The following is a 24,709-nucleotide window of genomic DNA, read 5'->3' as shown; positions in this document are numbered from 1 at the left end:
TTAACTCCCGCCATTACCATTTTTGATAGCATGAATTTTGTTCATTTGTGCATAAGAAATATATTACATGGTAAGTGGCAAGTAGGGCTGTCTTTTTTCGGAAGAATTTTTCTTGAGAGAATGTTCACTCATTCTGATTTTTTTCTATTTCAATACAATTAATAAACAATCTTATCAATTTTTGAACCAATTTGCACTGAAATAAAAAAAGTCTAATTATCGCAATTAGAGCGATTTACAGTATGTTTCTCTATTACACGGCATAGAACCTTTTCCGGCCGCCTGCTGTGTTGATGCATAATTTCTTTCTATTTTTGCGGGATTTGGTGTCAGAAGAAACTTTATCGTAGTCTTCGTTCTTGCAGCGGTGAGTGTGTAAGGTCTGATGATTCCCCATATTGTTGTTTTAGCGCTGTATCGACCTGAAGTGGAACCTTTCACTTTAGCTTTGCGCCGGCTCAGGCTGCTGAAAAGGAAATCGAGCTTAGCTAAATATTCTGTTATATTATTTCTACCAGGTTTCTTCAAATTTTTCCTTGTACATCAACATAAATAATTGCATGTATTGGAGCCATCCATTGCATTGTTAAGGTAGACGCAAGGGTTTGCCAGGAACATATGTTGGTATCGGTAACCCTGGCGTCATTGGTAATGTTTTCATTCAAGGGTAAGGTTTCCTGTATTAGGCCGCCATGCCAGGTCGAAGCATGCTGTGACGTCACTGGAAGAGAAGATAACGTACCACACTATCAGTATCGACTGAGACTCTGATAGACTCAGACCAACTCAGGCAGCCTCAAACTGACTCGACCGACTCAAACCGATTCAGAATTTAGATTGACTCAGAACGACTCAAACTAACTCAACCAACTCAAATTGATTCCGATTGAATCAGACTGACACATCTAGACTCAGAATGACTCAAACTGACTCAGACCAAATCAACTAACTCAAATTGATTCCGATAGACTTCAACAGAGTTAAGCCGATTCAACCGACTCAAACCGATTTTGACCGACTCAGACAGACCCATCGGTTTGACCTGAATCATCAGCCCTGAATCGGTTTGAGTCAGTCGAGTCAGTTTGACTGAGTCTGCCTGAGTCTGTCTGAGCCGATCGGAATCGATTTGAGTCGATCGATTCGCGTCGGTTGAGTCGGTCTGAGTTAGTTTGAGTCAGTCTGAGTCGATCTGAATCGGTTTGAGTCGGTCGAGTCAGTTTGAGTCTGCCTGAGTCGGTTTGAGTCTGCCTGAGTCGTTCTTTTACGCTATCTTCTCTTACCCAGTGACCTCACAGCATGCTTCGGCCTGGCACGGCGGCCTACTACAGGAAACCTTAACCCGGCAGTTGCTGGGGTATTTCGCCACCCACCGTTTGCTGGGGGGGTGCGTTAAACGCCCCCAGCCGATAACTCGAGAACCAATAGGCGCAGCGAAACGCACGAGGCGGCAAACGAAAGAGCGCGACGAGACGCTTCAGATGAGTACTTCAAAGTTGAATTTTGAGGTCACAGGTCGGGTCAAGGTCAGGTCAAACACCTGAAATCGGGCTTTCAGTAGCATGGACTTCAGGACTTCGCAATGGGCGCCTCTCGCCATAAACTCTGTCAAAACGGTGCACAATCCATCTTATAAGGCCTACAAGAGTGTCAGCTTCATATAGGTGTCAGTCAAGCATAGGTCAGGGTCAAGGTCAGGTCAATCGGGTAGGCACATATCCCCGAAAATCGAAACTGATATTCGCAGCCTGTGACACATGTTTTATAGGTAATTTGGGGCGTAGAACACGATGGTGACATTCATTTTATCATATGTGTACGTGTTTGGCTCAAAAAGTTCAATTTAAGAAATTCATGTATCATGGTCGTGAAGTAGTCACGAAAAATTGCCAAGATTCAGTTCAAGATTTTGGAAAATGCGGAACGATAATCAATAATCGAAGATAGCCATTTGATTGATCATGGTATTGGCAGTCTAATGGCGTTTACGGCATGTCTGTATGTCTGTTGTGTGATTTTATATGATTTTTTGAACATATGCCGTTTTTGGTCGAAAACTCAGAAATCATGACGTCACTAAAACCTCGATATCTCAAAAATTTCCCGACCGATTTTTTTGAAACTTTGTCACAATAAACTTCAATCAATTCCCTACAGATACCCAAAATTTGGCGCGCCTGCGGCGCGCCGTTTTTATGCTATGGCCCGGCGAAAAAAGTGGGGGCGTTTAACGCCCCCCCCCAGCAACTCGCGGGTTAACCTTGAACGAAAACGCTACCGGTGACGCCAGGGTTACCGATACCCGGTATCGGTAGGGTTACCGATACCACCGATACCCATATGTTCATTTTATGCGAGTGGGATGGCAGCCATTGAAAGGTGGTCACTATCCGTCATATCGATGTCGTCATCGGCGCGTCACTGTCCGCCTGGGGGAGGGGCGGGAGGCGGCCGTTGCGACATGTGATGCGGACCGTAATGGCAACTGAGAGAGACTTCAGCAAACGAACGCGGAACGGGCGATCAGGGATGTGAAAGTCTAATACCAATGCGGTATCAATTTTGGTGTTAAATAGCTCTTTCTTTGCTTTCATTTTCTCCGGCCGTATTTTTTATCGGCTATGTAACTAGACGGATATGTTTTTCTAAGTTCATTGGCCTCCATCGGCCATGACCTAAATCTGTATGTTAATTCGTGCGTGAGTTGTGGCAGCACAATGAAGAATCTGTATTCGATCCAAACTTTTAACTGATGCGAAGTGTTTCACCACACATTGACTCAATGGAAATGAAGCCCGATCTGACCTGATTTCTCTCTCCCGCAGATCTGCTGTGAGGGACTACCCACGGTCAACCACCACATCAGCAAGCTGTCTCTCACCCGCATCCGTCGTGGTCTCACGCTGCCTCCCGACTCTGCACTCCGCCACCAGCCATGGGGAAACCCAAGAAGGGACGCAAGAAGGCGGGCGACTCGGACTCCGACGAGGCGCCGGCTATGACCATCGAGGACGACGCGGCCGAAGAGCTGGCCGACGAACCCGCCACCAAGGCACCGCCGAAAAAGGGCAAAAAAGCCAAGAAGGCCAAGAAGAAGGCGGCGATGGAATCTGACGACGATGAGGACCAGATCGGAGATGATGACGATGACCTTCCTGCGCCGCCTAAGGCTAAGATGTCCGGCTTTGCGGCCCTAATGATGGATGAGAGCGACGACGAGCCTCCTGCGCCGCCACCTAAGAAACCGGGATTCGCTTCCCTTATGGACGACAGTGGTGACGACAAGCCCGAGTCGGAAGACGAGGTTGTAGTGGTAAAGAAGAAGGATAAGAAGAAAGAAAAGAAGGGTAAAGAGAAGAAGAAAAAGAAGAAAGATGAAGGCTTGGATGATGATCTGGAGAAGATGCTTTCGGAACTGCAGTTGGAATACACTGGCGAGCAGACTTCTACGGGAATCGGGGAGTCGGAACCGCCTAAACCGGCCGAAAAGGAACCATCTGTGGAGAAAACGGCCGAGCCAGCGGCTGCGGGCGATGTGGAGGACAAGGACGAAGGAGATGAAGACGATGGAGAGGAAGAGGGAGGGACTGTGAAGACGAAAGCACAGAAGCGAAAGGAAAAGAAGGAGCGGGAACGGTTGAAGAAAATTGAACAGAACAAGAAGACGGGCAAGAAGCAGGAGAAAGAAGACGAGAAAGAGAAGGAGAAAGAAACGCCTGCAGAGAAGCCGGCCGAAACCAATGGTGAGAAGGCGTCCAAACCACCCCCAGCGAAGGAGGAGAAAGCACCGGCTGAAGATGGCGAAGAGAAAGAATCAGCTGCGTCAAAGAAAAAGAAGAAAAAGAAAGCGGCTGAGAAGGCGCCGGAGCCGGAGCCAGAAGAGACCACCAAGAAAAAGAAGGGACCGGGCAAGAAGATCGTTGCGGCGATGCAGGAAGCATTGCGGCTTCAGCAGGAGGCTGAAGAGCGTGCTAAACGAGAGGAGGAGGAGCGGATACGGCGAGAGGAAGAGGCTGAGCGGCTGAAGGCCGAGAGGGAGGCACAAGAGAAGGAGCAGAAGGAGTTGAAGAAGCGACAGGCCAAGGAGCGCAAAGAGCAGCTGAAGGCCGAGGGCAAACTGCTGACGCCGAAACAGAAGCAGAATATGGCTCGCGCACAGGCTCTGCTGGATGCCATGAAGCAGCAAGCAGCAGTGGTTGCAGAGAAAAAGAAGCCAACCATGAAGGACATGCGGAAGAAGGGCAAACAACAATCGCCCGACGCTGAGACGAAACCTGAACCGAAGCCCGAACCACCGAAATCCGAGGTTAAAGAGGAGCCGAAAGAGGAAGCCAAGCCGGCGGACGAGCCCAAGGAGAGCTGGGAGGACGAGGATGATGTCAAGGACTCGTGGGATCAGGAAGACGATGAAGAAGAGAAAGCTGCGCCGAAATCTGCTCCCGAGGCTGCCCCAGGAACTCCTGCGAAGGCCGATGCGAAAGCTGCTCCAGCTGAGGATGAGGAGGAGGAATCTTCAGAGGAAGAGGATGAGGACGAAAGTGGCAGCGAGGAGGAGAGCGAGAGTGAGGAAGACAGTGACGACGAGCGGACTGAAGCCGAAAAGCGTCGGGACCGCGCGCTGAAGCGGATTCAGCAGCGTCGCGACGAGGCCCGCGCAGCCATGTCGGCCGACAATTTGCGCGCCCCAGTCATCTGCGTACTCGGTCACGTCGACACAGGCAAGACCAAAATTCTGGACAAGCTGCGGCGAACCAACGTGCAAGAAGGCGAAGCAGGTGGTATCACGCAGCAGATCGGAGCCACCAACGTGCCACTGAAGGCTATTGAAGAGCAGCAGAAGTTCGTGAAGAAGCACAAGGTTGCCGAGCTGAAGATCCCCGGACTTCTTATCATCGACACACCCGGTCACGAGTCTTTCAGTAACCTGCGGTCTCGCGGATCGTCCCTCTGCGATCTGGCCATCCTGGTTGTCGACATTATGCACGGTCTTGAACCTCAGACGATCGAGTCGATCAACATGCTGAAGACTAAGAAGACGCCGTTCGTGGTGGCGCTGAACAAGATCGACCGGCTGTACGACTGGGAGACGGGACGCGGTAAGGACGTTGAGGACATCTGCAAAGGCCAGGCTCGCAACACTGTGCTTGAGTTCGAGCAGAGGACGAACGAGACCATTGTCCAGCTGGCGGAGCAAGGTCTCAACGCCAAGCTGTTCTACGAGAACGACAACCCTCGCGAGTATCTGTCTCTGGTGCCAACCAGTGCGATCACCGGTGAGGGCATGGGCAACCTGATGGCACTGGTTGTGATGATGACGCAGAACATGCTGACCAAGCGGCTGATGTACTCTGACGAGCTGCAGGCGACCGTGCTGGAGGTGAAGCAGATCCCCGGTCTGGGTACCACGATCGACGTGATCCTGGTGAACGGCACGCTACGCGAGGGAAGCACGATCGTCGTGGCCGGTACTGATGGGCCGATAGTCACCCAGATCCGCTCGCTGCTCATGCCACAGCCGCTGAAGGAGCTGCGCGTCAAGAACGCCTATCAGGAGTTCAAGGAGATCCGTGCGGCGCAGGGTGTCAAGATCGCTGCAAAGGAGCTTGAGAAGGCGATCGCTGGACTCAACTTGATGGTCGCCGAACACCCGGATGAAATCGAGATCTGCAAGGCGCTGGTAGCGAAGGAGCTGCGATCGGCTCTTAGCGCCATCAAGCTGAGCGATCATGGTGTCTACGTGCAGGCGTCGACGCTGGGCTCGCTGGAGGCGCTGCTGGAGTTCCTGCGCACCTCGAAGATCCCCTACTCGGGTGTACGAATCGGACCGGTGGTCAAACGTGATGTGATGAAGGCGTCTGTGATGCTGGACCGCGACCCTGAGTTCGCCGTGATCCTGGCGTTTGACGTGAAGGTGGAGCGAGACGCTCAGGAGATGGCCGATTCTGCCGGCGTCACCATATTCCAGGCGGACATCATCTACCACCTCTTTGACAAGTTCATGAAGCACCGCGAGGACCTCAAGAACAAGAAGCGCGAGGAACACAAACACATCGCCGTGTTCCCGTGCAAGATACGTGTTCTGCCGCAGTTTATCTTCAACTCTCGAGATCCTATCGTGATGGGTGTCAGCGTTGAGGCGGGCATCGTGAAGACCGGCACTCCGATCTGCGTACCTAGCAAGGAGTTCCTCTTCCTTGGCTACATCTCCACGGTGGAGATCAACCACAAGCAGGTGGAAGTCGCGCGCAAGGGTCAGGAAGTGTGCATCAAGATCGAAGCAGTTCCTGGAGAGAGTCCCAAGATGTTCGGCCGACACTTTGACGAGACGGACATGCTTGTCAGCCGCATCAGTCGCGAGTCGATAGACGCATGTAAAAACTACTTCCGTGAAGACTTGACGAAGCCTGACTGGCAACTCATGATAGAACTCAAGAAAGTGTTCCAGATTATCTAGCTGTGCCGTTACGCGGTGTGTGTTTGTGTGTGAGTGAGAGAGTGTCGGGCATGGCAGAGCGGTTGGCGGTGGTGGCAGGGCTGCCGCGTCGACATCATGATCATATTTATATCGATTGTTACTTGTGCGTGCTTTACGTACTGTGATCTGACGGACTGACTTAACGGGGGACGGCCAACGGCGACAGCTTTGCAGTGTGTATCATCATCGTCATCATCATCGACCTTCGGAGGAGATAGCTTTGTTACTACGGTCGGTCGGCGGCTGGAGCGGCCGGCCGGCAGATACACTGGCGTTGGTCTATGCAAACGGAAAATGGCGCCGATGCTCGTTTGATTGGAGCCCTGTCGGACTGTCGAGGTGTGAGGCTGAAGAGGACCGTCGTCGGGTCATCCTTGCACTACTCCGTCCACCGACCAGACGAAAGGTGAGGATTATTGAGCTGGATAAAGGCGAAATTGACTGGGAAGCTTCTCTCTAGCTTTTCGACCTTTATGACTCAGTAAAGGCACTTTTGTCTAGTTTTGCTTTTACCTCTGATGGAAATTGGAGTAACAGGTGGAAGTGTGAACTTGCAATATAAATTCTGCTTGTTAACGTTGACCGAGTGAGCGGCTTCACGATTCCATTGATTTATTCAAATGGGAAGCCTTGCGGCTGTTGCAGGTCTGGCTCGATGCTGGATGGACTTTTCTCCATAGTCCCCGCCCCGAGGCTTTTTTATCCCCCGCCTTTTTAGGAAACCACTTTTATTTTAAACACGTTTTTTACGTTATTATGAAAGCCCGTGCCGGACAACACCGTCGGCTGGCCTGTCTGTAGCCAGCCGACTCTTATCCCCGGCTAGAGAGACTGCCCGCCCCGTCCACTGACCGGCTCCGTGTCTGCTTGCGAGTCGGAACGGACGAGGACGGCTACATAACACTATTTATTCTCCTCTGTCCCGGCTGGTCGTGGTTTGGTCGGTATTGCCGCCGTCTAACGCCTTTTCTGTGTTGTTTCCTACAGGGTTCATGGCTGATCAGTCAGGAGACAGCGTGGAGAGAGCCGAAACACACCAGCACTGGGACTGGACTGAGGTCTGGCTGAGATTGTGTCAGCTCGAGCTGAGGTAAGTTGCCCTGGTCCTTTTTGCGAGGGACCTGCGCAATGCGTATTCTGTCATACTCCTTTGGCTAGGATTAGTGGTGTAGCATAGGTGTGTTAGGCTAACGCGTATGAGAACTGCGTCGTGAATGTACGTGTGTTTCGATTTTATTCTCATTGTTAATTGTACTCTGCCGCGGCCTGCCCTGGGTGCCGGGTACCACAGACCCGGCTGACCCTCCGGCCGGCGGCTACAGTAGCCGAGTCGGCAGTCCGACGGCCGGGCCAGACGTCGTCCGGACGCCTTCGTACGACCGATCTCAGACGCTGAAACAACGAACTCTCAGTCGTTCTAAACGATGGCACTAAGCCCCTCCAGACTAACGTCCTCTTAATAACTGGAACGATGTTCGCCAGATGGGCGCAAAATGACCTTGTAGTCGGCGCGCCCTTAAGCCCCAATAAAAAAGAAACAGACAAACGATGTTCGCCAGTCTCTAGGATAGCACACCCTCGCGTCCATTGGCCTACAATAATCTGGGTCAACAGCTGTAGTTGATGCTGAGTATGTCCGGCAGCTGAGCGAGTGTCAATGGCTCCTGAACTTCTCTTCCATTGCTTGTACAAAGGACGTGTGATAATCAAATATCGATCTACCCTAACATCAGCTGTTTTCCGCCTACAGATGGCAGCGGAATCTTTCAGCAAAGCTCGGCAACCCAGGTCTACCTCGGGTCAAGGTAAGAGACAGATTACTCTGTTATGTGCTCTCTATTATCTACCAAATGCATTAATGCGTGTAGGGTAAGGTGGGGTAATTAGAACATGTGGGGCAATTTGAACATAATGTGAAAAACACAAAATTACGGAAAATCCATAAGTGGCACGACAATAAGACCGATGAGGGAAATTATCGTAACTAAAAGGGCTATCATATAAACGGGGTTTAAAGTTTCAGGGAATGAAGATGTTGACGCACACTGTAAAAAATCAATTTCGCAAGTAAAAACGCCTAAAAGCACGTCATTGCAACTTCATTGCAGCGCAAAATCTTGCATTGCTAGCGCCTAATACGCAACGGCTTTTGTTGTACAATGACCTAATCATTGCCTTCAATCCAAGAAATTTGGTTTTGAAACCTGTTTTTAAATATGGCAAAATAAATTTTAGCGTGGGGTAATTTGAACATAGTGTGAGAATTTCAGTAAAGACAGGGATAACTAAAAAAAAACAACGCTCCCAGTTTTTTTTGCCAATATTTTCGACCCAAAGCAGTGACAGATTAGTGATGCTAGTTTTATAAAATTTACGTCTAATATCCGTCTAATGTCCGGCATTTTCGTTGATTTCCGTTCAAAAATGTTAAAGTCAGCCATTTGTCCAAATATGTCCGAAAGTTACGCATTAATCAACACTCAAAACTGTCATTTAAATTGCTTATAATGTAATTTTACCAGCCGAATGTTCATTATATTGAGAGCTTAGCAAGCTTTCCATTCGCCAATCAATGCTATGCACGATTACTTTATAAAATGAGCTGAAGTGTAGCAAGCCATCGTCCAATGTTGTCCAGTCTGCTACCTTTGTCCAACCAATTCCGAATTGGACATTGGACAAAATCAGAACTCCAAATGTCCAGGTTTCGGTTGGCACCACTATAACAGATGCAGTAAGGTTGGGAGAGTTTTTACCGAACAAAAATGATAGACGTTCTGTTAATTGAAGAGAGGCGAATTCTGTCAACTGAACGGTGTGCAGCGTGCAGATATTGATACTCTGCAACTGTTATTTTTGTTGTTGTGTTGATTTTTCAAGTAAAGGTTTGTTTAGAAATGTTCTGCCTATTCGTTTATGGGTCAAACAACATCGGTGCTGGCGAGACTATCGTTTTTATGACAGGTAAAGGCAGTATGTTCAAATTACCCCACGGTGGGGCAATTTGAACACACCGTGACTTGGTGGAGAAGTGAGGCTATGCTATTCAAGGTATGCTCCGCTCGTCCAAAAATGAGGTTTGCATGGTGAAAGCAAGTGACACTTGCGCTACTGAAGCATGTTTTCTTCATCCAGGGTTGAGCTGAAATTTGGTACAACGGAGAAGACGTATAAATATGTTCAAATTATCCCACACTACCCTATCCATTCCTCTACCCACATGTCTTTCGGTAAGACGTGTGTGAAGTGTGAACCATGTGTTCTCTTCTCTATCAAATGTCTCTGGACCGTGCGTCCGAACTAATGCCGGACAACACCGTCGGCTGGCCCACCTGTAGCCAGCCGGCTCTTATCCCCGGCTAGAGAGACTGACCTGACCCGTCCACTGGCCGACTCCGTGCCTGTCTGCGAGTTGGAACGGACGGGACGGCTACACACCACTATTACCCTCCTCTACTCCGCCTGATGATATTGTGATGTGTACCGGCGCTGTTTCACACTTATTCTGTGTTTCCTTCAGGGTTCATGACTCATCGACAGCAGAGGCGTGGAGAGAGCCGGAACACACCAGCACTGGCACTGGACCGAGGTCTGGCTGAGATTGTGTCGGGTCGAGCTGAGGTGAGTAATGCCTGAGTCCTTTTTGCGAGAGACCTGCGCATTCTATCAGCTCCTGTGGCTTGGAGTAGTGGTGTAGCGCAGGTGTGTTAGGCAAACGCGTATGAGAACTGTGTCGTGAATGTATGTGTATTTTGATTTTATTTCATTTTTAATTGTATTCAGCCGCGGCCTGCCCTGGGTGCCGGGTACCACAGACCCGGCGGACCCTCCGGCCGGCGGCTACAGTAGCCGAGTCGGCAGTCCGACGGCCGGACCAGACGTCGTCCGGACGCCTTCGTACGACCGACCTCAGACGCTGAAACAACGAACTCTCAGTCTTTGTAAATATTATATCTCATTTAGCCTCTCATGGTTGGACTAACGTCCTCTGAGTCTCTAAAACGATGTCCCGGTAGGGTAGCTCACACTGTCGTGAATTGGCCTACAATAATTTGTTTCAGCAATGGTTGATGTTGAGTGAAAGGCTTCAAATGTGAGCTTTAGCCTACTATGCCCGGCAGCTAACGGGTGTCAATGGCTCCTGAACTTCTCTTCCATTGCTGGTATAAGAGACGTGTGATAATCGATCTACCCTAACATCAGTTGTTTTCCGCCGACAGATGACAGCGGAAGCTTTCATTGAAGCTCGGCAACCCAGGTCTACCTCGGGTCAAGGTGAGACAGATTACGATGTGCGAGAGACTAATCTACCAAATGCAGCTAATGCTTGTATCCATTCCTCTACTCACATGTCTTTCGATTGGACGTGTGTGAAGTGTGAACCATGTGTTCTCTCTCCTCTATCAAATGTCTCTGGACCGTGCGTCCGAACTTATGCCGGACAACACCGTCGGCTGGCCTATCTGTAGCCAGCCGGCTCTTATCCCCGGCTAGAGCGACTGCCCACCCCGTCCACTGACTGGTCCCGTGTCTTATCTACGGGCCGGAACGGACGGGGATGGTCACAGAGGCAGACTCGAGCGCTTGTTTTGATTGTTTATTTAAGGGCAGCTACTGTAAAGCTCAACCACAGGCTGTATTGTGCTTACCTGCGATTAAATGGTCTTACTCGAAAACAAAGCGTCACAGTTAAATCAAACACCCAAACATGCAAATGTTTGCGTGGATATGGAGGGAACCCGGTGATTAATTATTGCGATACCTCTGAATGGAGTTTCATTGTGGCTGCGTAGTACGCTACACAAGCTAAGTGAATTTATGGTAAATTTGCTGCAACATGTTGAGGGAGGGAAAACACGTTTCCGTGTAGTTTTTTTTTGTGTATATCGTTCATTTTTTTGTTGTCATGTTTTAACAAGATGTGTCCACTTTTTGCAGGTCATAATAGGCGACAACTCAGGCGGCATTTCTATTTCTGACGACTGGGGAGACTGGAAGCGGACTCTGCCAAGCACTGCTGTAGACCTCTGGTGATGCAACGATGAAATTCCACCTCAGGCAGCTTGCGGACGATGCATTATGGTTCAGGCCGGCTATGAAGTGGCTAGTAATCTGTGGTCCCATGAGGCTAGTTGTGGACGGGCGGGTAACCTATGGTGACCTGAGGTCGGTCTTGTGCTGTCCGGCGGCATGTGACGACTGTCTGTCTAATGACTCGTGTTCAGCTTCATGCCACCCGTTGACCTTTGATGACCTGATGCCATCTAATGACCTGTGATGACCTCTGATGACCCGCGGTGGGCCGTTGACCTGGCGCCGCTGTTCCGTCCCGCTGCTATTTCCGACTGTTCCGCTGTGGTATGACCGTGCTGGTGACGGCAGTCCGACGGGTCCAATAAACGAGCATCGGCAGATGGGAGTGGTTTCTGGCAGTGCGAAGCTGACTGATGGGGGCAGGGGAACGAATAACTGGATTTGAATGGACTATTCATCGCTGATTAATTCGATCCTGTTGCTTCTTTGCTAAGGCTAGCGGGTGCCGAGGCACGTCAAGTTGTCATTCATAATATTTGCCTCTTTGGGCGACTATTAGGGTCGGCATATCCACAGAAAACTACTTCACGTCTGTCGTCGGTGTTCACGGATAGCAATAGGTCAGAGACCAAAATTCTTATGGGATCGCCGTCGCCGTGGCTTGGAAACCGGTCGTCATTGTGTGGCGTAAGCATACGTGATCGTCAAATGATATTTAAACTCGACATATTGAAAGTATCCACGCTATATAAGATATTTGAGGAGTGAGGACGACAGACACCTAGAAACGACAAGTAAGCAGAGAACTATAGTCACCGTGGAAAGAACGACGTGGATGTCGCTAAGGATCATGCTTGTGTGAAGTTTTTTCTTCACTATGAAAATATGGTATCAGTAGTTCTTGCGGCGTAAGTGGCGTGGGTAGGCGAAATCCCGTCAATGGATTTGCCAAGATTCTTATGGATTTGCACTGTTGATAAATAATGCACGATAAGTGATAGTTTGGTGGTGAATAAACTGAAATTACTTCATTTGAAGGTGTGCTTTCAGTAATCATTAACCAATTGTGCCCATAAGTTGTCCAACTTCATGAACTGTCACTCGCAATTCATTATAAAATAATGGGAAAACAATTATTTTTTTCCTTTCAATATCAATTTAGTCTGAAAATGGTGGATACCTATGATAAAGTTTTATGCAACAACAGAACATATTATTCCGCATGTTTATCATCGTCACTTCATAGTTCATAGGAATAGTGAATCATGCTTGTCAACATGAAGTGTCTGCGTGAGAAGCAAATCAGGCAAAAAAGGTGGCCGTGGAAATGTGCTGTTGGTTTGTTTACTTTCAGATGTTTCTAAAAGTGCTCCGTCTGGCATTTTAATTTTTAAGTATTATTTAAGGACACACTGAAATCAAATTGTTCTGCTAACTCTACTATGTTATATGAAATTGTCAATTTTTGTCAATTTCAACAGAGGAGAACACCTGTGGGCTTTCAAATTTGATGCTGGTGCACCAGCCCGAGGCCCAAACACCAGGCTGTGGTTTCAGATAAATATAATTTGTTGAAGCACCAGGTACCAGTAATGACAATTGAATTTGGTGCCTTTATCAGTGTTCTTTTGATAGCATAAGCGTAGGAACCATGGGTGCAAGGGTGCAGCTGCACCCACAATATTTATCCAGTGGGTGCAGACAATGTATTCTGCACCCACAATAATCTGAACCAAAAACCCCTTTTTCATCAACACTACTTCCCATGCAGCACGGCAAATTCAGGATATGTTGCCTACTATCCATCTTTCGAAGCATTTGCTACTGTGATCAGTGATGGTCTTCAAAGCTTACATTTGTGCTGAAAAAGGGAAATGGAGCATGTGATTGAACACATACCGAACCGATGACCCACTGTCAAAATTTTTAGCCCGATATCTTCGAAAATGGCTAAGTTGGCCGCTTTTACTTTTTGCGGTAGTCAGTATTGACAATACAGGGTGGCGCCGGTAAATAACCACAAATGTCAAACCTGTGTTACGAGGAAACTGTTTTGTGAAGAGCAATAATTTTTTTTGCATTCATGTTCCATGCTTTATGTAAATTGTTGTCCATAGCAAAAGGAAACGTTGCAGCTGAAGATAATAACGGAAGAAATGAAAAGGCACGCGGTCATTGTGGCGCTTCACGCCGGCAGCTAGGCATCCGAGGTCGCCAACTTCCTCAAGGTCGACAGAAGCCATGATTTTAAAGTCAAGCGGAGCTTGGATGAGTCTGTGGGCGACGTCCCGTCTGTGGCAAAGCGGAAGAAACATCCCCGACGATCTGATGCCGTCAGAGACGACGATTTCATTGCCAAAGTCGAGAACGTCGTCGACGATGACCCGACGTCGACGTCACCGTCGATGGCGGTGAGTGGTGACGTCGTGAAGCCCTGGATCGACCGAGTGGCTGAGGAAGGCCCTATGTGTTCCAACAAGACTCTGTAACCGCCCACAAGGCCAGGTTGACGCAGGAGTGGATGAGCGCCAACCTGCACAGCCACATCACGCCCGAGTTCTGGCCGCCAAAATCCCCGGACCTGAACCCGCTCGACTAAAACGTCTGGGGCGTAGTCGAGAGGAACACAAACACCCACACAACAATATTGACTCTCTGAAGTCAGCCATCAAGCAGATGATGGTCAAGATGGACAAAACCATGCTGACCAAGGCCCGCGCCCGGTTCAGGCCGCGCATCGAGGCCGTCATCGACGCGGAGGGGGAATCATCGAGTGAAGTGTGCTCGACAGGTCGCCATCAGTCACCCCAGTTCCAAACTTTCATCCAAAGTACTGACTTTTGCCAAAAAATTGATGTTTTGTGTGGAGCACATATTGTCTTCACTTATCGGCGCCACCCTGCATTAGCCCTCGAATGTGTGCAGCGTTTTCCAGCTTCTAATGTGTAGGGGGAGGGGGAGGGGGGTCGGTCGGACCCCCTGCCGTTCGGCCCCTGATCGAGCTAGAGCTTCGCGGAAAAAACGAGGGTGTTGCCCGTGACGAGAGGAAGCCGATGATACCCAATTTTAAGGTCCTACTTCATTGGTTGACCTTCCAGGTCAGGTCAATATTCCAGAAGTCGGGAAAATCGGGACCTGCTAGAACTGCGTAAAGTGAAGCTGTTATCGGGTTTTTCGGGGTGCTGATCACAAATATCTGATGTTAGTTTTGATCACAGATGATTTCTTCATGCATTTAGGCCAGATCGGGTCAGGTCAGGTCAGGTCAACCATTAGGCGTCCTACCGGCTATCCATAGTACCTAGGTGTCAACTACCACTGACGGCGTCGTAGCATGTCACGAAAGCACTAAAACTACTTCGTAAACGTTCAAATGGATGCTAAATTCGACATCAGCCCTACAAACTACCCTAGAAACATGTAAAACTCGAAAAAGTGAACCGTGGTCATCAAAGGTCAATGACCTGACCTGACCTTCAGGTTATCTTCACACCCACCGTGATGCATGGGAAGAACATCATTTCACATGTTTGGACGTCTACAATCACAAAAAGACTGGAAACGCGCGGATAATGTGAGCTGACATACGCCAAATCGCGATTCCGGCCGAACATGGTCTCGAGAATCAGGTCACAGGTCAAAGGTCTTTTGGGTCAGGGTCATGAAATTTTTAGAGTAGGTGTAAAACTGATCAACTCGAGGGTACTAAAAGTTTCGTCGCGATCGGCCGCTTTTTGCGCGAGAAATTTGCGAACAACCAACGGGGGGGGGGGTTCATCCGACCCCCCTACACATGCGAGGGTCAATGCTTCCAAATGCACTTATCGGTTGGTACCTTTTCGACATGGTACACCCTCAAAGCTCGTAACGAGCCTTCGCTCGGGTGTCGCCCCCCCCCCCCCCCGCTTCACCGGCCATGGCTGGATTTCTGCACCCATGCACCCACAATGTTCCAGCCGTTCCTACGCCCATGTTTGATAGTGTCAATGCCTATAAAGTTTTCAAATGAAATTTCTATCCGATTTGGTTCCTTGTTTACCGTAAACAGTTTTCATTTCACTTGCATAAATTGTATGGAGTATAAGTTTTGATTTATACAAGAGAAGTTCCTGGCTTACTATGATGATCTTTTCCTGCAATTTTAAGCTGTGAACATGTTTTCCCAGTAGCATATTTCAGTCCATCCCCCTTCCCAATATTGACATGTCTTTCCCTCTACCCTCCAGGTTTTTCACGAGCCATCATCTCCGCAGCAGCGGTAGCAGCGGCGGCGTCATGTCTCACCTCCGCGGACTGGTTCGCTCGGTGTCCGCCGCCGCGCTGCTGACCCCCGCGCGGCCGGCGGCACCTCTGCGCACAGCCGTCACCCTCCCGACCGGCGGGGTGCGGCCCGAGCCCTACCGAAGTCGACTGGGCGTGGTGGGTGCGCTGTTCACCGTCATACCTGGCCTGCTGCTCGGAGCGAGTATCAGTAAAAACTTTGCCAGCTTCCTGGAGGAGAATGACCTGTTTGTGCCGTCCGATGACGACGATGACGGCTGATGACGGAAGACGGATGACGCCGCCGCGTGTGAGTAGACGGGGACGGGGAGGTGTGGGCGACGAGATGGTGAGCAGTGCCGAAGGTGAGAGGCAGAATAGTGTTGCATGTGTGGACGGCGGGTAGAATTGATCCACTTTGATGAACCGACATCCAAAATTGATTTTAAAAGAGAACAGTTTCATGAGAGACTTTTTGGGTTAGATTACTCATCTTGCAGCTCGTCCTCTTTGTGATGTATTAGGGTACCTACTTTCTATTTTTCCACTTCACATTTTTAAGCATTTTTGCTTCATATCACCTTTTCTAGAGTGCTCATCCGCAACGATCAAGCACGCAGAGTTTTTTTTTTTGCGCTGTCTGGTAGATCACACCCGCGAATGCGATGCATAATTGTAATTAAATATTTTGAGGTTTAGCGGCCCCTTGGGTATCATTTCTCAAAAGCTACCTATTTTTGCTACGATAGTCGCTCATAGGGTCGCTTGTTGACCAGTGACCCGCTGTCGTTCACAGAGCTCGTTGTTCATCTCTACCCCCGTGCTCTGAAGTCGGTGCCGTGCCTCTCGGAAGCGGCTGGTGCCTCCTCTCCGACGGTAGTGGTCCGGCCTCACTACGGGTGGTGCCTAATGTTAGTCCCTCGTGATGCATTGAGAGTCAGTCTCTGTCAGACTTCCAGACTGCTAGACTGGTCTGGCCGGGTCTGGGTAAGTCTGACACACTGCGCCAATGAAGTCTCCTTTGCTGATGTCATCAGCGTAAAGGGTGTGTAAAAAGACTGGTAATATCCGATGCTTTTTTCTAATAACAGATATTGCTTTATGCGGTCACTCGTTATGAACTGGGTAGGGTAGTTGTACCAACATTTTCGGATGCTCGATTTATCCTGATGTCCGTAGTTAGGTGCTAAGGGAGTAATGTGATCATGGACTGTTCGGCCGTCGCGATCAACGCAGTCAGATAGTGTTTGTGTGCTCTACCGTCTGGTACGGTGTTGAACGTGTCAACAAGAAATATCGCAGGATGTTCAGCTGTTGGTCTGGTGGAATGAAATATATAATTGTCGAACGCTTATCTGTGGTTCAGGGGACACCAATCTATCCACAGCTGAATGTTATTATAGAATGTGGTTGTTTTTATTCATAGCTCATTGATAATGCATCGGAGCATACTTAAACTTTGTTTTAGCGAGACCGGGCAGTCACTGGACGGCCTCAAGCTAAAATCGATCGAGAAAAGTGGCTGTTTTGGACACTACCCAAGTCTGCATGATCATGCAAATTGCCGATGATGCCAGCGATTTCCTGTACACAATGCGAAGTGCTAGCAACAGCACCGGAAATTCAATAGTGGGCAAAAAAATGTTATTGTATTTCGTGAGGCCGCACATTGATAATTCAACGGAGGGCGAGGGGCGGATATCCCCGTTTTTTTTTCGCGATAGCTCGGAATACGCTGGCAATAGAGAGCTGAAAGCTGGCATACCTGACCTTTGATTCAGGCCAGATTTTGTGAATTGTGATACAAACCGTATCTGCAGGTCAGGTCAGGTCACTGACCTATGACGCGATAAGTGAACACTGAACCTCTGCGTGAACAAAATATCGCAACTTAGCAATAACCTTAGTGCCAAAGGAACCTTCACAGGGGGGGGGGGGGGGGGAGGTGAAACGTACAGGACCTTATAGGGGAGAGTGGGGATAACTGGGACGCGGGAGAAGTGGGACACCTTCAATATCTTAGTGACCGATTGGACAAACAATTTTGTTTTTGCATATTTTCTCATGAATTTAGTCGGGGCACGTCACAGCCAAGCGGTTTCCTTTTCCGGTTGCCTGTCTCTGAGATATTGAGTTAGGGTCTAAAATGTGATTTTTGGCATTTTACTCTAATTCAATTTGCCGCTTATTCAGCGATGTAAAATGTTCAGGCCGTTCACCTTTGGATATCAGTGATGTCATCTTAATTGTGCAGAAACACTTTTTTATGTATCTGTTATACTTTTTGTGTGGGAGAGCAGCTGAAATAAAAATGACGACTTGGGGTGAACTGGGACAACGTGCCTAAACCCTGTCCCAGTTCTCCCGCATGCAAATGCATGGGAATTTTTTCCAGGATACTCAGTGCTGTCAGTGTAATTCAAAAAAGATAATCGAGGTGATTTCTTTAGGTGTCAACTTTAAAAACACCTTCTTCTTCGTGATGGGTCATCAAATTTTTATTGTATTCCATTTAAATCACATTTCTCGACCAGTCCCAGTTCTCCCCATCATCTGTCCCACTTCTCCTGGACGTGTCCCAGTTCACCCCATTGTCAACCTTTCCTAAAATCAGGCCCATGTCGTCCCCTATCTCTCTGCGTGTCCACTAACACGAATGACGTCACGCATGTGGGCGGAGCTATGGGCGGAGCCTAACGCACGCGGCAGTCCAAGCCGCCATATTTGAATTTATATTTTAATAGAATCTTGCCGATATTTTGGGTGAAGTCAATTTATATGGATAGCTTGGTGACAGTTTAGCTATACGAATAATAATTTATTATGGATGTGCGTATATTCAGCTTGGAATTGCAATTAAAGTTCCGCACCGCATAGATTCGAACTCGGGACCTTTGGAATACTGCGCGGGCACGCTAACCACTACACTACCGCGACCGCGCGGCGGCCGGCGGCAGGGAGGCTGCGGAGACATGGGGGGACATTTTACACTTTTGTGAAAAAAGCAAAAGATTTAGCGAAAAACACGTAATAGATAACTTGCAGAAAATTGTCTGCTCTTTCAGATAAGATGCTTAGGTTTGATATATCTTGTGCAGACTTCATTCTACAGTGCCTCGAAAATCGCTCATTTACATGGGGATTGAACGGGGCTTCGAGACTTGACTCCAAATGACGTCACGAGCTGACGTCACGAAAAGGTAGAATCGCCGGACGACCCTACCTGGTATATAGGGCCTTGCCTAAAATTTAAATTTGAGAAGTAACACGTGAACAAACACGCATAAAAACAGTACAGAATGAAGAAGAAATAAACCGTTTACCAGTAAATGCAATCAATTTACTTAAATCTTAAATATTCTATTTTTTACGATTTTTCAAAGTTGACGTCAAAATAATGTCCCACTTCTCCCCAGTCTCCCCTACTCGTATCTTCCAGCTAGGCCTTGCAATAAGCTCATCTCGGATTTTTTTCATTACGGGTTAGCTGAGGTCAGGTCGGTCACATGAGCTCACCATTATCAGCCAATGGTGGAAATATGGAAGCTGTTATTTCGGCGCCGAGAATGCTCAAAAGCTACCTCAAGCACATCAAATCATAACTTCATGAACATACTCATTGCAAGGTATGATGTTTCACTTTTACACCTTGGGTGACGTCATTACGGTTATATGAGTTTTTCGTCAATAGCTCCCGATCAATTTGAGTTAGCGAGTTTTGAAAGCCACCAATGGACTTGGAAAGACCCGCCGAATCGAATGATGCGATATGAAATCCTTCGAGGAGCTTCGTGACCTGTGTGCAGTGTGTCTCTGACCGGACCTTGACGAGAGGTCAGCACCTTAAATTGACCTCACCTAAACATTAGTGTAGCATTCGACGCGTCTGAGCATGGAGAACACGATGGTGCTAAAATTGTGACTCTGCACACGATGGTGCTAAAATTGTGACTGCGACCTTTTTTTGGCGAAGCTATTTACCAAAAAGCGTAGGTACTCGAACGTTGGTGTACTCGCCCTGACCTCTGAGGTCACCAGTTGACCTGAGACCTTACAATTGGATACCATTTGCTTCGTCTCGTAACGCCGCACTCTTATTTCTTCTGCGAGGCTGTAGCTCAATTACGGGTGAAAAAGCGACGTGAGTCGCCCCCTCCCCTAGTTCCCCACCACCTGGCATCTCGGCCGGGACGCATGTAGAAAACCGATTAGGTCCGGTGAGGGTTAAACTCAGAAATTTCTCCTTAAAAATGTAAATGTCTAGTCACAGTTTTAACCCGCGCCGGGCCGATGCTCGGCGCCAACCGTGCCGGGGAGGGTGCTCAGTTAAAACACCCGTCTAACTCGGCTCCTGGGCCACTTGGCGACATGCGGTATTGAAAAGAGCGTCAAAAATCATGAGGAAAGTACTTAAACCATTTCTTAGCTTAGGTGAAAGGTCGGGTCACCGGAGGTCATCAAATGTACCTAATACTTTGCCTATTTCAATAAATATTTTTTTTTTTACAAATTGGCACGACTCGGGAACCAATAATAGAGCCAAAGTGCCGCGGAAAAGCGCATTCGATAGTTGTTTTAACGGTCTTTCTGGAGCAAGCTCTCAGCTTTGACGTAAGATCAACGGCTTAGCGATTAGACTCCAGAGTCCAGAGAGCAAAAACGTAAAATTGTCGTTTTACACTATTAAACCCATTGCTAGTGGCCTGAACTTTCCTCAGAGTGCTGGGGGCGGGGGCGTTTTCACGACCCCCCCCCTTCTAACTCGGCTCCGGGGCCACGTAGCGACATGCGGTAAGCGGCAATCGAAAGAGCGTCAAAAATAAGGAAGAAAACATCCTAGTCATTTTTAAGTTCAGGTCAAAGGTCAGGTCACCAGAGGTCATTAAAGGTCAAATTCAGTCAATTTCAATAATTTTTTAAACTGCCAACGGCTAACTCGGGAACCAATTGAGCTACAGCGCTGCGGAAAGGCGCATTCGATAGCCCTTTTACAGACTTTTCTGATACTTGCTCTCAGATTTGACCTCAGGTCTACGGTTTAGCTTCCAGAGGGCAAAAACTGTAAAAATAGCCGTTTTCACGATAAATGTTTTTCGGCAATAACTTTTGACTCAAGACAGCCACGACATTACTTTTGGCAGCATTGTGTTCCTCTCGTCGAGACGCGTCGAATGAACTATTTGTAGACCTTGAAAGGTCATTTTTAAAATTTGACCTCAGGTCGAGGTCGTGACCTGACCGGAAAAGGTCATGTTGCATATTAGTCGATCCGTATCGTGGAGCTGAACACATCTGATGAGTTTTCACCGCTCTAGCACATCTCTATCAAAAGTTATAGCAAAAAAAAAAAAAACTGCTGGTGACCGTTCATGAACTGAGATGACCTCAGGGGTAACAGACATTTGTGACATAGGTGCAGACAGACATAGGTGCATTTTTCCGATTCAATGTGTCATTTTTTAGTGAACCGATGTTTGAGAGCGTTTTGAACGTCGTCCGTCCAAAAGAGGCGCATTTCAATTTTCTCCCATTGACTTAGACATAATGGAGAGGTCGCAAAATTGACCTGACCTTAGGTCACATATATAAAAAATCCGAGATATATGTACATTTTATACATACCTACTGTTACTCATATCAAGCGCTGAAAGCTTCAAAGTAATCGTTCCGTCGGAGTGGCTATAGCGAGCCTTTGAACTTTTCAGAGGTAAGGTCACTTGACGTGACCTGGTGACCTGACCTTGAACGACCCGGGTCTAAAATTTTTCACAACATAGGTATGCGGAAATTATGGATGAACAGGTGTACCAAAAACGGTGGCGCTGCGCGCCGCCGTTTTTGAAATGCGAAAAACCTGAGGGGAGGGGGGGGGGCGTAAAAACACCCCCCTCCCAGCACGATGCGGGTTAAAATAACTTGGCTCAAGACAGGCTCCACGCCTTTATATCTATGGGCTCGACATTTCTTTTGTCGGCATCGTGTTTCTCTCGTCGAGACGCGCCAACTGAACTACAATTTGACTTTAAAAGGTCATTTGGAACTTTGACACAAGGTCAAGGTCATGACTTGACTGGAAAAAAGGTCAGTTGCATGTCAGTTGATCCATATCTATTGTCGACCTGAACACATCTTAGGTGTTTTTCGATGTTATGACGCATTCCTTAGAAGGCCCATAAACGGTGAAAAATGCGACTTTGACGGTTGACCTGACCTGTGACTACATCAGCTGCACCCAGGTCAATGAAGTTCGGTCACAATGTACATAGTTTCCCGGTGGGGCTATATCGAAAGCCGTTTGAATCGTTCGGTAACTTTCCTAGATCTAAAAATGAGCCTAATCTGACTTGTTAGACGGCGGCCAGAGCCCAAAATGTAAACAAGCAAAAATGCTAATAATTTTTACTTCGACCTGACCTGTGACGTTATCGGTGGCCTCGAGGTCAATGAAAATAGGTTTCGCTCCTCGACAGTTTTTCCGGGGCTCTCAGACGCCGTTTGAATTTTGACCATCGGCCCAGTAGTTTCGGAGTTTATAGGAGGGGGGCCGGAGAGCCCCCCCCCCCCCCAGTAGGGCGTGTTATACGCAGACCCCAGTGGGGCGCGGGTTAACTTGACCTGGTGACCTGATCTGACATGACCTGGGGTCAAAAATTTCACACATTGTCCAAAATTGATGTACAAAAAGCTGCTCTCTAAGTGGCGCGGCGCTACGCGCCGCAGTTTTTTATTCACACGCAAACAACGCGACAGGATGGTAACATATGCCCCCCCCCCCCCAACTGGGGCGAAGGTTAACCCGCGCCCCGCTGGGCTATTCAGCCATACGCGCCCTGCTGGGGGGGGGGGGGCAGATTCTGCCCCCCCCTGTCTAACTTCCGAACCGATGGTCGTAGAAAGACGGGGAAAACGGCAATCGAAAGCTCTCAACAAGGCGGATCTTAAGAGCCCAATTTTTTTGCTTAAGTAGGTCAGAGGTCAGGTCAAGGTCAGGTAAGGGTACAAAATGCAAGTTTCTATACAGTATCGCCCTTGCACCGTAGTTGCCGAAGAATGGACTGAGACTGATTGCCCAAAACGTGTTCTTAGACTATCAAGACATATTCGTTGCATACAATGTCATTCAAAGGTCAAGGTCAAGGTCAGGTCAGGTCAGGTCAGGTCACCAAAAACAAAATATAGAAAAGGCATGTGCGACACATGTTTTATTGGTCATTTTACTCATATAATTCAATAGGCACACTCGATAAGTGATATGGACCACCTCTGGATGAATTTCAGGTCGAGGTCAGGTCAAGGTCAGGTCAAGTGAGGTCAAATTTTGAAGTTGGTTGTTAAGGCCTAAAAAGGTGTCTGTCTGATGCAGTTTTTCACGGCGAATCGAATGGTGCTGTTTTTGTTTCCGTACGAGGTCTAGAACCTCAAAAAAACATTTTTCAAAATTTGTGTGTGCGTGACGTCATAAATTTTTTAATAACTCCCACATTTTTTAACCGATTCTTCTAACAATTGGTATGTAGGTGCACATAGACCACTTCCCTGACATATATTCCGGTTTTTTCGATACACTTAATATTTCGGCTTTTATAATTATTTTCCCGAAAAGTCAGTTTTTTAAAGAAAAAATTGGGCCAAAATCCAGAATTTTCAAAAAACCGAGATAGCCTTTTGATATACAAAGTAGAATCACGTATAACCATTTTGTTACGCCTTGATTCCTTTAAAAATGAAGATGTTAGCGGCGTTTGAAATTTTGCCGTTTTTGAGGCGAAAATGGCGAACATGACGTCACTAAAACGTCAATTTCTCAACAATTTTCCGACAGATTTCGCTCAAATTTTCAGGGAACGTGTCAAATTGATGTGTGATAAGGTACTGAAAGTTTGACGTCGCTGGTGTAACGCGTTTAGAAGTTATTGGCGAAAAACGGGAGGGGGCAGATTCTGCCCCCCCCCCCAGCGGGGCGCGTTAAATTAAATTAAATTATTAAATTTAAAATTAAATTTAAGTTAAATTGTATGTCTCGTTGGTATCTTTTATCGAATCAATAAAAAGTTGTATATCTCGTTGCTACATTTATCGAATCAATAAAAAAAAACGTTTTACGCTGAACAGACTTCGGACCTTGCCCCGGCCATAAAGGATACAAGCTAAGGCTTGTATATGACATGTATAAGAAGAATATAAAAGGTACTCGGATTGAGTTAATATTTATTTTTAGTAACATTTTGTATTTGACTAAAACCCTTCATCGAATGCCTTTGTACGTTTTTACAAACGGCATCGAAAAACGATGGTCAAGAGGAGACGGAGAGGACTGTTTTTTACTGGGGCATCGACGAAATGTTTTTTGAAGCTTTTTTGTTAAAGGGACCCTCCCAGTCTCCCACCTTCAAAAAAGTTTATGAATTGGCACGAAAGTGATGTCGCTCGGTTCAGAAAGAGCGAAAACGAATATCTACCAAATTTCATCGAAAAATATTCACCGGTTTTCAAGATATTAGACTTTTACTTTTGTTTACTTTTTGGGATCTCCGCTGTTCCTAGCGACTTTATTTGAAAGTGCGGCATTTGTTGCGCGCAAAGCAGCATATACCACCGCGTGCTACCAAACGTTTTAGTAAAAGATTTAAAAATCGTTAGATCTCCGCTGACGTCACAAATTCTAAGGGGGCATACCAAAGCACTAGCCCCTTAGAATCCGAAAACTGCAAGTTTGAAATTCCATATCTCCGAATTAAAGCATTTGTCGATGTTGTGAGTGCCCAAACCGGTATTTGCAGGCCATGGCCACCAATTTGGCTATCTCAACTCAAAACTAATGTTAAGGTGGGAGTGTCCCTTTAAAGGGACCCTCCCACCTTCAAAAAAGTTAATGAATTGGCATGAAAGTGATGTCGCTCGGTTCAGAAAGAGCGAAAACGAATATCTACCAAGTTTCAT

At 47.7% G+C, this 24,709-nt stretch overlaps 1 protein-coding gene and 1 long non-coding RNA gene across 3 annotated transcripts; both read left to right on the top strand.

Annotated features, from left to right (window-relative positions):
- Positions 1-84: 84 nt before the first annotated feature.
- LOC122392748 (eukaryotic translation initiation factor 5B-like) lies at positions 85-11,889 on the top strand. Of its 2 annotated transcripts, XM_043387998.1 has the most exons (8): positions 85-367; positions 2,826-6,881; positions 7,463-7,565; positions 8,226-8,280; positions 9,996-10,096; positions 10,259-10,416; positions 10,696-10,750; positions 11,414-11,889. In XM_043387998.1, the coding sequence occupies exon 2, from the start codon at positions 2,936-2,938 to the stop codon at positions 6,452-6,454; it is 3,519 nt and encodes a 1,172-aa protein (XP_043243933.1). In that variant the 5' UTR covers positions 85-367; positions 2,826-2,935; the 3' UTR covers positions 6,455-6,881; positions 7,463-7,565; positions 8,226-8,280; positions 9,996-10,096; positions 10,259-10,416; positions 10,696-10,750; positions 11,414-11,889. The 2 variants fall into 2 exon arrangements, with proteins under 2 accessions (XP_043243933.1, XP_043243932.1); XM_043387997.1 differs by lacking the exon at positions 10,259-10,416.
- A 544-nt stretch (positions 11,890-12,433) lies between these two features.
- Positions 12,434-17,119, top strand: LOC122392732. The gene is made up of 3 exons (XR_006258572.1): positions 12,434-12,547; positions 15,736-16,079; positions 16,566-17,119. It is a non-coding gene; the product is annotated as an uncharacterized LOC122392732 (long non-coding RNA).
- Positions 17,120-24,709: the final 7,590 nt, after the last annotated feature.

This window comes from Amphibalanus amphitrite, unplaced genomic scaffold, assembly GCF_019059575.1.
Source record: "Amphibalanus amphitrite isolate SeventyFive unplaced genomic scaffold, NRLGWU_Aamphi_draft 000499F_arrow, whole genome shotgun sequence".
NCBI lineage: Eukaryota > Metazoa > Arthropoda > Thecostraca > Balanomorpha > Balanidae > Amphibalanus > Amphibalanus amphitrite.
Note: the sequence above shows the minus strand (reverse complement) of the source record. Positions and strands in the feature narration are given on the sequence as shown.

Excerpts from the sequence above, each read along its gene's own strand:
- LOC122392748 (XM_043387997.1), top strand. The coding sequence starts at position 2,936 with ATGGGGAAACCCAAGAAGGGACGCAAGAAGGCGGGCGACTCGGACTCC.